This window comes from Tamandua tetradactyla, chromosome 6, assembly GCF_023851605.1.
Source record: "Tamandua tetradactyla isolate mTamTet1 chromosome 6, mTamTet1.pri, whole genome shotgun sequence".
In the NCBI taxonomy this organism is placed as follows: domain Eukaryota; kingdom Metazoa; phylum Chordata; class Mammalia; order Pilosa; family Myrmecophagidae; genus Tamandua; species Tamandua tetradactyla.
Window position 1 is genome coordinate 156848238 of NC_135332.1, and position 12239 is coordinate 156860476.

The following is a 12239-nucleotide window of genomic DNA, read 5'->3' on the forward strand; positions in this document are numbered from 1 at the left end:
GGTGAAATAAGTCAGACACAAAAAAGACAGATACTGTATAATTCCGTTATTATGACTCATAAAGCCGCCAGCATTTTGGAGTAGCTAGAAGGAAAAATCTGAGATGAGGGCATGGTAGCCCATGACAAACTCTGGGATCTGTTCTGTAGCTGCTTGTTGAAGTGTGCTTTGAAAATTATTGCTTTTTCTCTTTCTTTTCTTTGTATATATATGTTATATTTTACAACAACAGCAACAAAAAGGAAAAAAATAAAACAAAACTATAGGCAGTTATATCAATATTAGATGAAATAAATTGCTGCAATGAAAAATTTGAAAATATTCAGTAACATAACTCATTACTATAGCAAAGTTGATATTTGTAATAACTTTTTACTTGATATTTTGAGAAGGTACACAGTTTTGATAGTAATCAAATGGTATTTAAGATACCATATAATATTTAGAATTTAAGAAACTCTGATATCTGTATCTATATATTTTTCCTTCCTTGCTTTAATTTTTAAAAAGGTTTATGAAACATATTGTACGAATAGGCTTTACAATGATTACTCAGTTGTTTTTTTTTTTAATATGCCTATGGATGAGCTAATGAAGATATCCAGTTTTGGTGGTTTTAAATATAGTGTTTGTTTTCCTAAAAAAAAATAATAATTTTAAAAATGAAGAAAGTATTAGCAAGAGATATTCAAAATTCTGTTGAATGTAATGTTATAATTATATCAAATATTGAAAATATTTTTAATAATTTATTTTAAAATACTTGATTTAGTTCCGAAAGCCCACTTAAGTGTCTAGTAGAAGACACATAAGAATAGCCACACTGATTCAAATTCATGATTCATTTGCATCAGTATTCTCTTTCTGTCAAGGGTCACAGAATTCGGCAACTTCAAACTAGGGTTTCCACCTTACAGCCAGAGGTTCCTTATTAGGAATTCCCCCAGAATCCTTCTTTCAGTGGCTTTCCATTAACCCCCAAATCTCAGACAGTCACACACAGTGTTCAGGTTTCTTTAACTCTTTCATCTGCATTTTTCCTTGTATCCCTCTGTTTACCTAGAATATTTTTCTTGATCCCTAGAGACTGATCTCCTTTGAAGAGCTTCCCCTTTCAAGACTCTTCTGCATTTCTTGGACTAGTGGATGTTCCCACTAAGTACACCCGTGTTCCCTTATTTTACTTGATTGCGAGAGCATATTTAACTATCTGTCTCCTCACCTTGATTTTGAGCTCTCTAAAAATAGCACAAAATCCCTCTTACTGTTTATTTTATCATGAACATTTAGCACAGTGCAGGGAATATAAGATACACTCAATAAAGATTTGTCAAAAGTATGAGTTATCTGCTCATTTCTGTAAAACATTTAAAGATATATTAATATTCTGAGTCTATCAAAGCTTTTGGGTAATGAGGAACCTAAATCCAGTCCTTGATAAATGAGACAATACAGAATTTCTTAACTGCTCTAAAACTATCGGGTTTGAGTTTCAAGGAGTGTCTCGACTCATACTAGTCTTTTTGATTTAATAGAAAAGTATACCCTCAACTTAGTACTGCTATTTACGCATTTTAAGATGTAAGTGACTTGAAGAAGCTACTAAGAGAATATTTTAATAATATAAGGGTGAGGAAGGATTTATTAAATATAACATATTTTTCAATATATTTAAAAGACTTGAAATTGTGCTATTAGAATTGGAAAGGTGTTATATCTACATGGATATTTAAACAGCTTTAGAAAATTTGTACCACTTTCAAACATAAACTCTGATTAATTTCAAATGTAGATGAAATCAACAGGTTACCAGAAAATAATTTATCTACATACTACTTTGTCCGGGGAATAAGAAAAAAATGACAAATAAAAATGATGTGTAAAATTTATGTTGAATTTGTCAATGCTACACGAGTCTTAATCAAGCTATAGCCATACACACCAACTGAAAAAAATCATAATGCATATCTAAGTCTCTCTATATATAATGTCCCAGGTTCTTTCAATTATTCAACTATTCCTGGTGAAATTTATTTGGCTTAAGCAATAACTATTCAAATTTCATTCGTCACTTTATATAATTGTATGTACTCATAAACTATACTGATCATTTATACATTCTTTTTTCGACACAGATGTCTTTTCAAAGATGTGTTAATGAATACTGAAAGCTCTTTCACATGTCTTTAATATACATACCAAAGCCTATGGGCAGCTTTATTGTCCATGTACAATCTAAACTGCTGGGGTAGTTTCCAGGAAATCCAGGACTGAGGATCACACCGCTGAAATCTGACATAGCACCACCACACTGAGCTACAAAATAACAGAGGTCCTACATAAACCAGAGTAACAGCATCATTTAATGGATTAAAACATATTGAAATAATTTCCATTTGTAGTGAAATCTCAGAGTAAAAACTGTTTGATATAAATTTGAATATTGTGAACTCTCATTGACCATACACTAGTAATAAAAGATAATCATTTGGCAATGCATTTTCTAAAATAATATAAAGAACAACTATTCCTTCATGAGAAAGAAGTACAAACAAAATCAATTACTGCTCAGCGAGGAACAGCTCATGTGCAGTGAATACAATTGAATAAAGAGGATGTGACCTCTTCCTCAGCAGGTAGTTTATTTCTCTTCCCTAAGTACTTCTAGTAATATTTTGAATCATTCCAAAGATGATACAATTTAGAATAAAATAAGGGCAAAAACATCAGTTCAGACTAAGTACTATATTAAACGGGAAGCATTTTTACAACCTGTCCTCTTTTTTCTCTCTCTGTGAGAAGGCTAAGTACAGAACTTGTAGAAAAACATTAATGCCTATTCCTAATATGTGAATCATATGGCCTTACTTTACCCTAATAAGAGTCTATACAAAAAACAAGGAAGTACAAAAGAAGAAAAAAAGGGGGCACCCCAATTTGAGAATGTTGGAAGTGTTTATAAATATGTTTAATATGTTACTTATACTGGTTTACAAATGGTAAGCAAAGCAAAAATTATAAGAACAAATATTAATCCAAATTTTATTTTAGATGATTAGATAAAGCTACTTATCATGCATTAAAGAGCAATTGAATTTTAGAAGCCAATTCTTTCCTTCAAATGCACATTTTTATGATTTTATCAAACCAGGACCATAAATGTATGTCTGTTAATTATGGGTTACAGAATCAAATTTCATGACTTCCCATCAATTTCAGAAGTTATCTGTTTAGAACACATCGCAATTTTGTTCATTTATTTCCTGAAAAGTATAGGAACAGATAGATACTCAAACTTCAGGTAATTTGTCATAAAAGGCAAATTCAGCAGAAAATTAATCAATGTTCTATAAAACATTTAATAACCAGATAGACAACTATCTTTTACTATGTGAACTGAGTAAGTATGTGTCTCCTTATAGAAAATTTTAGCATTAACTTTCAAACATGATTACCATTGAGATCTAAAAGAAATGGAAATGTCTTTGAATTGTGCCACCCTTAGATGTATCTCTGTGTATATATATGTACACGCATATGTGTAGAATGAAAATATAGTCACATTGTGAATTCTGTTTTGAGACTTTTATATTAACTATGTATTGCAAACATTCTCCATATCATTAAATAATGCATTACAATGTACATTTTTCTTTTATTAAATCTATCCCCTCTTATTGAATATTTATCTTACTGCCAAATTTTTACTATAACAGCTACCACCCTTTGAAGCATATACTCTCATTTAATGTTCACAATAGGACTGTGAAGTGGACATTAGTGTCCCATTTTACAGGACAGCAAGACTAAATTCAAAGAATAATCAACTCGTCCTATGTAGCTATCACATTTTAAGCTGAAATTTCAATATAGATATGTTTGACATAAAAATGCATTCTAAGGATTCTATATGGCTTCATATCAATTTATCCTATTTAATAAAATGTAAATGTTCTACTTTAATTTTATTAAAATATCACTTTAAGAAGCTCCCCTTATTAATAATATACAATAAGAATCAAAATTTAATCAACAATGAAATAGTTTAACTATATAAAATTTGCTGTTCTTGAGAGTAATAATTGGTTCCACATTACAAGATGAGAAGTGCTATATAATACTGAGGTGGCATTGAAGTTGTTACAACTTTTCTGAAAGCAATCTGACAATATTTATCAAAGCCTTTAAATAGTTATCCAGTGACATAATTAGACTACTTAGGTAAAAGATAAATAATTAGAAATCTACATGAAGATATATGAAAAATACTCATAAATGTATTTTTTTGTAATATCAAAAAAGATAAAAACTAAATTCTAACAAAGAGGGAAAACTATGTAAATTAGACTATGCAATGAGGCTCTTTTAAAAATAAAATTTTTGAAGATCATGTAATCATGGAAAATTATAAATTAATGTCAAGGGTAGAAAATGTTACAGACATATGTATTGTGGAATCCCAAATCTTTATATTAATCTGTTGATTAAACAATAATTATGGGAAACCTACTTCAATTGATTACTCTTCTAGGCACTGGAGATGAACAAAACCCTTAAATTCCCTGCTCTCCAATCAACAGAACATACATGATATTTAGTTAGTTAGTTAGTTAGTGAGTATGTGTATGGTGGGGGTCACATTTCATTCTTTTTTCATGTGAGTATTGCAGCACCATTTGCTGAATTTTTGTTTATTTGGTTTATCATTGGTTTGTTTGCTTGTTTGTTTGGGAAGTGCATGGGCTAGGAATGGAACCCAGGTTTCTCACATGGCAAGTGAGAATTTTACCACTGAACTACCCTTGCACCCCCGGGCATTTATTTATTCTTTATACTCTTTTATATTTCTAATTTCTATGCTCAGTTGGACACACACACCCCCCACAAGCACAGCTGACATTATCTGTGTATGTAAAATTTTACAATTGGCATTAGGTACATTTACAAGTTAAGCATAATATGTAAAAAAAAAATATATATATATATATATATCCTTTAAAAAGTCATCCACTTTGAAGTGTGAGAACATTCAATATATTTTGCCAATTAAATACATTCTCATTCTTCAGCATTACTTTCCAACATGAGTTGTGTACATTGAACATAGGTATAACCAATCAATGTAGGTAGGTCATACAAAGTATGCCAGTTCTTTTGCTTCTGTTTCTTCTTTCCTACCCAGAACAGACCCTCTTACTCATCCATTTATTTTAATTCTACTTATTGTCCAAACTCTATTTGTCTGACGGAATTGCCATCTTTCCCAATTACTTGGTCAACACCCATCTCACCTTTTTGAAATTCTATCACGTAGTCAGTGATACAATTTAACATTAATTATCTTTATATCATTTTATTTTTTTATTTCTATCACTAAAAGTGGTAAATTAATGGTTTAAAGATAGAGATCACACCTCACAACTCTTTCATAACCTGCAGAGACCACTATATTAATGGTTACATACAGTTACCATAACTGAGGAAGAGAAAAATTTAGGGTGTGGATGTAAATAATGTAGAAACAGCATCAAGTCTGAACAAAAATTTGGGAATGATGCTTTCCAAGTATCCAACTTCCCTTCTGACGTATCCATATCTTAACTGTCTGTCACCACTGGAAACATCTTAGATGAAAGTCATGCTCCCTTTGGTAGACACTTCAGATTCCTTATTTGTTTTTGAAAAATAACAGGCAAAAGAAATTATTTATTTTTATGATCCCTAGGTATTTTTATCATGTAATACTCAGAAAACTCTAGGAACTGGTAAAAATAATATTTGTTTCCTATTTTTACTGTTTTAAGTGATCTGTTGATATTGAAGTCTGATGTAAAAATTTTAAAAATCACAATAGAAAATGAAATACGTAAATTAGTCATCTCAATATATCATTTCCATGGAACCTGGCAAATGGCAATCTATAGTTGATGAAAAGGAATGTGTGGTATACCTTTAATATTTGATTTAAAACTGACTAGAGCCTATAGTTAGTGGACTTACCCAAACAAATTGGAATTGGATAATTCCATCTTCTTACCGGTCCAGGCATGCATGTAATGTGAGAATGACCCTACATAAACAAGACAAGACAGGTCAGTACATGCAAAAAGTCTAAATGATATGTAGCATAGTTATTGCTTGTTAGGAAAACATACAAAAATATTGTTATTTTAAGATCCTTTTTTCTACTTTCACTGGAAATCCTGCTAGAGAGGATCCTGGTAGAAAATTTTATCCTTTAATCTCTACCACTAAATACGGTGAATTATTGCTTTAAAGATAGAGCTCACACTCCACACCTCTTTATTATCGCCTGTAGAGACCAGTACATTAATGGGTGCATACAGATACTAAAAATGAGGAAGAGAAAAATTAGGGTGTGGATGTGAATAATATAGAAGCAGCATTAAGTCGGGGCAAGATTTAAGCCTCCATACTATTTAAAATCGTGGTTTTAATATTTTCTATCAAAACATGTTCTATTAAGATATTGCAATAATCATGAAATAGCTGTGGTTTCAATAGTGAAATAGCCATAAACATAGCATTTAATAACAAATTTATGTAATACTCAAGGAGAGATAGGTTGAAGAATAATTGTAAAGTTCTTTCATAAAAATAAAATATTAAAACGTGTCAAAGAATATTAAATTTTAAATTGAAATATAAAGTCCAGAAATGCCAGATTGTGCTTCTGGGATTAACAATTTATGCTACAACTTTAAAATTTATAAATCATTAATTTTAAATTTTGCTTCCCATAAGGAATTATTTACTTAGCATATGCAATAATTTCTCCCTCAATTTTATTTTTCTTAATTTCTTAAGAGATCTACTCCTTAGAGAGATTTCTATTAGACCATAAATTTGAGAACCTTCAAAAAACCTTCAAATAAGAAGAAATATAAATACTTAAAATCTGTTATATAACGTACAAATCCACTTCTTAAGTAAAATATATATATATTTATAGTTCATTTGCATTAAGTTGGGATATTTATTATAATGGAAGTTTCATTAACTGCTTTAAGTAACATGCCATTTTTACTTTCAAATTCTAAAGATCCAGAAAAAAACTAAAGCAATCTGAGGAACAACTGTTTGTTACAATCCTATGTCAATAGAGAAAAAGTGAATAGAGATTAATTTTGATTCAAAACTAATGTTTTTTAATTTCCAAACAGGCCAAATTTAATCCTTTCCATCAATTTCTTTCACGCATTCATTTTATCAGTGAATTGAACATACTTTTGACCATGCAGCCAGGATCAAAATGGTTGTAAATCCTGGGAATTGTCAATCATCGATCTTTTTAAATATTATGAAAGGACAATGAAAATCAAAACTAGATTTTTAAAACAGACTTACTTGAAGAGAATATCCTTGGTCACACTGAAAAGATACCACATCACCAACCATATATCTGTCTCCGATTTTAATTCCACTGCCAGGAGTTTGTGGCTCAGGACAGGAATCCAAACCAATTGCTAGGAACATTTAATTATAATGATGTAAATAACTTTCAAATTACGAGTGCTTAAATTATGCATATTATTATCAAAATTGAATACTGAGGGTGGTGCTACAGTGGCTCAGTGGCAGAATTTTCGCCTGCCATGCCGGAGAACCCAGATTCAATTCCGGGTGCCTGCCCATTAAAAAAAAAAAAAAAAGGAATACTTGAGAGACACCAAACTAGATTTTACAGTGAGTCATTGTGAACTTTCTGTAAAAAAATATTTTGCTATAAGTATTAAGAGCAATCATTAAATACCTGTGGGAAAACACTTTATTATTATTATTATATGTAACAGTCAAAAGCATAATTGCAAGATTTGTTCTCCAAGCACAATATAATTAGAAAGGACAAAAACATTTATCTTAGTGAGGCTGGAAAAATGTGTAACAACTGGCTTAAATTACTAGGAGATATATATATAATACATATAAATAAAATCTATATAATATGATAAAATTCAAAACACTTCCATTTTTAACATTAATTTTTTTTATATAAAGAATAAAAACTAACTGAATAGAAAAGTTTTCCTAAAATGATTCATTTAATACCTTAACAAATTGTTAGATTCTTTGCAAAAACATTTTTATTAGCATTCTTTATTTTGTTTGGTTTTATTTTCTTAATGTCTTAGGATATGAGAGATACTCTGCTATAAACAATGATGTGGATTCTTTTGCATAGAAATATTTAAGGTGAGAGAGTCAAAAATATACCAAAAACTTCCCAGCAATAGCTTATGTTGATATCACTTAATATTAACCATACTTTGACGTATTGCAATAAAACAGGGAACTGTTTAAAAAACGAATGAATGAATGAATCACTATCTTGACTATTTCTTAATAAATTTAAATGTCTAATACTGAAAAAGGAAGATACTTTAATAATACATGGTAAGGGTAGCTTAAATCATGCCAAATTAGATGACATTTAAGGATAGAAAATGACTTAAAAGCAGTGACTTGGTAGACAAATGATGAGATCAGAAAGTGAGTCAGTAAGAACAACAGTAAGTTGGTCATTTGAAATGACATTTGAGGCAGTCTCAGATAAGTTAAAGGGATTCTGGTGACTGAGGCTCCAGTGTCTCATGCCTTAATTAGCTAGATCTCTAAGCTTGTATCATGTTCCTTAGTTCTTGATTTTTTTGTAATATTGTATGTACAGGTCCCAAAAAAATTAGCTACAATTAAACTGTGACCTACTTTTACATTTTTAGGGGGATAGGTCTTGCTTCCTCAACTAGATTTTCAGATTCCAGAATAGATAGCAATTGTCTTACAGTCATTTTAATCTTATGTGATAGCCAGTAACTGGCCCTACACATTAAATTTGTCTAACTTCCTAAAGCTGTTTTCAGGAATCATGTCATTTTAAAAGGGTGATATATGATATAAATAAGCATATATTTCTTGTCATATGATTTCACCTTCCTTTGGCGCAATATTTAGTTCTTGGGAATCCTGAGAAGTATATTTTTTACTCTTCATCTTTAAGGTCATTCCTGCAGTCATTCTTTCTGAGAAGGCCAAATTTTGAATACATTCATTTCTCTTCTCCTTCTATCAAGTACTCCATTCAGGGTCATATACACAGAAAACTAGTAATATCCAGCAGTGGCAATTTCCTCTTCATGGATAAATAAAACTGTGGCACAGTGGTGCAATAGAATATGGAGCAACCATTAAAAAAGAGTCTTTTACATAACATATATGGACATATTAAAATGTTTGTGCAAGAGTTTTAATGTAAAAACATGATATAAAACTCTATAAACAATGTATCAATTTTATAAATTGAAAAATTCTTATATGAATATAATCACAGAAAAAAATGACTAAAAGGAAAAAGGCCAAATATAAGGCAGATTTATATATTCTCATGTTTTCTCACATTTATAAATTTACATTTATGAACATGAGCTATTTTTGTAATCATTAAAATTACTTATTGATCAGATAAGTTAGTACTAGCAGACAAGCTGGGAGAAGAACAGAATTCTCTCCCATTTTTCTAGAAGAGATTGAATTGCACAAGCTAGTTTCTGTTGAATACTGATTGTTTCAGAAAAGAGAAAAATTAATAAAGTAATCAGAAAAGTCAGAGAAGTCATATGTTAATAATCTCACTCCATTTTTGCAGCTGAATTTATTTTATGTATACTAAAGAAACAAGACAAAAATATCTAAAAATCCTTTAGCTCAAATTTTAGAAGCATTTTTTAATTGCACGAGTAACATCTGAGTTTTTAAACAGTAATTTTAAAGTGTCTTGTTTAATTGTTACTTTTCAATTATTTATAACAGACAATACAATTAGATTGTTTCCAGGAATCAATAAGAAAATGAAAATTTTTGTAAAAATGTTGCAAAGGCTGGTCCAATTTAACCAGCGTAATCAATGTGTTGAACCATTTTAAGCTTCATGAGTGTAAATTTTGTAAAATCATGTCCTTGGCAATCAAAGAACCTCTGTGAATGAAATTTTAACAGGAATTGGATCAATTAGTCTGCTGTTGTTGCCAAAAATACATAGAAACGTACCAGGGGCAAATCCATACCAAAAATTTCATAGCACTGTCTGATGTCAAATTACGGTAGCCAGTTATGCTGGCTGAAAACATTAAACCCTTAGCTCTTCACGTTTCCAACATTTATTTAGAACCAACAAAATAATTCTTTCCTTTTCTGTTCATAAGGCAACCAATCTGGAGGAGAAAATGTTAATCATTTATAGCTGATCAGTCTGGTATAATCCATTTGTGTTCACATTGCATTCCACATCATAGAAAATAAATATGCAGAGTTAGCTATGCATAGCTAAGATATTTTCTAGCATTCCATAATAATTGAAATGCATTAAAAAGTAGGAATAAAAGCTTAATTGTTGTTGTCTCTGAAAGAGTGTTTTGTTCAAGGAAAAGCTCACTCATGTGTTTAATATGATAACCTATGTATAAAAGGCTATAATAATAATTTATCCCATTATGAGTCCTCTGAGTCACACTTTCGGAAAAATCTTGATCGTTTTATGTAATTTCACATCTTACAAAATTTGAAATACTTTACACGTTTTGACTTTGTTAGAGAATTTTACTATATTGAAATTATTTCTTTGTGATCACTTTACATTCTTTCTAAACCCTTTTTTCATTAACAACTTGAAACCACAGCATATTAAACACTTGTAAAATGGATTTAAAATTAAGCTCAAACTATTCTTAAATCACCATTGCAGACTGTACTGATCTTTGACTATCTACAAAGGTTTTATACCCAAAAGGACCAAGCTTATGTTAGTTTTCACCTCAGTGCTCAGTAAAACTCCCCATGGCATAGTCAATAAACAAAGTTTGAGGTAATTTATATTTTAGATTTAGATTTCCCAGAAGATCTTTGAAGTGAAAGAAAAAAAGATGAAAAATTATTGCAAATGAAGACCACAAAAATTTGGTTTTGCCGCCATGTAAAGAAAAAAAGAGACATAAGCTCATGTATCTTTGCACAAGAGGTTGTATTTAGAAGTAGTGAATACCTCGTTACTTAAAATATATTGCATGTCTTCAATTTGAAACTTTTCTCTAAATGATGGACACAACATAACTAATCTTTATTTCTATATTTATGTTACTTTTCATCATTTTAAGTATACCAGAATCCTGAGCCGGCATTTCATATTTATCATTATAAAGATGACGGTCTAGAGAATAACATAGAAGTTGTGGATAAACAAAGGGTGAATTCAATACTGAAGACTTAGGAACCTGCATTAGTAAGCATGCAGGATGCAGGCCTTTTACCTGGCACAATGTACCTTGCAACTAATTAAGCACTAAGCAGGCATTTTTCAAACACCTAGTATGTAACACACAATGATGACTGTGTGTGGAGCGCTTTAGAAGAAACATTCTGACTTAAAAGTCAGTGATGGGCAGCAGCGATTTGGAAATTTGTGGTGCGGACTGGTACACTTTTACTCTGAACATTTTACATACGGCAGAGGCCAGTATCAAAAAGCTGCCTATGAAAAAAAAATTTACAGCCTATAAATTGCCAGATTTAAGCTCAACTTCTGAAGAAATCATCCATAAAATCGATTCCATGCTTAGGAGCTTTTCAGTATCTTGAAATCCAAAATGTGAAGAGAGCTAGAAAGGAGGTATCCAAAGGTTCTAGGACATTTAATAGCAATGAGTACTGTAATCTCTTGTGTGCTGTCGCAGTTTCTCGCCCTCTTCCCATTCCTTTTAGCTGCCAACTTTGGGCCAAATAAATTGTATGTGCTACTCCACACAAAGAGTGGCAGAGGTATGTAGACTAATATAGCAAGCAAACAATATCTTATAGGATATATGGAAAAAAAAGGAAATTGAAAAATAGCCAAATTGTCTTCAGGGCAAAGATTTCCATGGAAAGTTTAGTGTATCTTGTTTCAGTTTGAAAAACTGTCTATCATAGGAATATCGTCAAAGCTAAGAAGAAACAGTTTTCTTCTCTAATGCCCTCAGGGCAAACAAAGGGTATTTTAAGGTTTTATGTGGAAAGATAGATCAAGCATGGAATTCATATTTAATATAAAGTTGCTTTTAATTTTCAAAATTCATAAATATCTGAACAAGTAACTAAAAATGCAGTATGAGATACTATTTATCAAATTTTAGCCTACAGAATAAAATTAAGTTAAATGATATAATGGTAAACAGAACGGTGGCATTCAT

The 12239-nt window shown here is 30.7% G+C and overlaps 1 protein-coding gene across 1 annotated transcript in view; it reads right to left on the reverse strand.

Annotated features, from left to right (window-relative positions):
* Nucleotides 1-12239, reverse strand: part of CSMD3 (CUB and Sushi multiple domains 3) — a 1056828-nt gene that overhangs the window by 105806 nt on the left and 938783 nt on the right. The window contains exons 39-41 of the mRNA XM_077163312.1: nucleotides 7369-7487; nucleotides 6001-6070; nucleotides 2200-2316 (exon numbers count right to left, since the gene is read on the reverse strand). Of these exons, the coding sequence (XP_077019427.1) occupies nucleotides 2200-2316; nucleotides 6001-6070; nucleotides 7369-7487 (306 nt within the window). The remainder of the gene's footprint in view (nucleotides 1-2199; nucleotides 2317-6000; nucleotides 6071-7368; nucleotides 7488-12239) is intronic.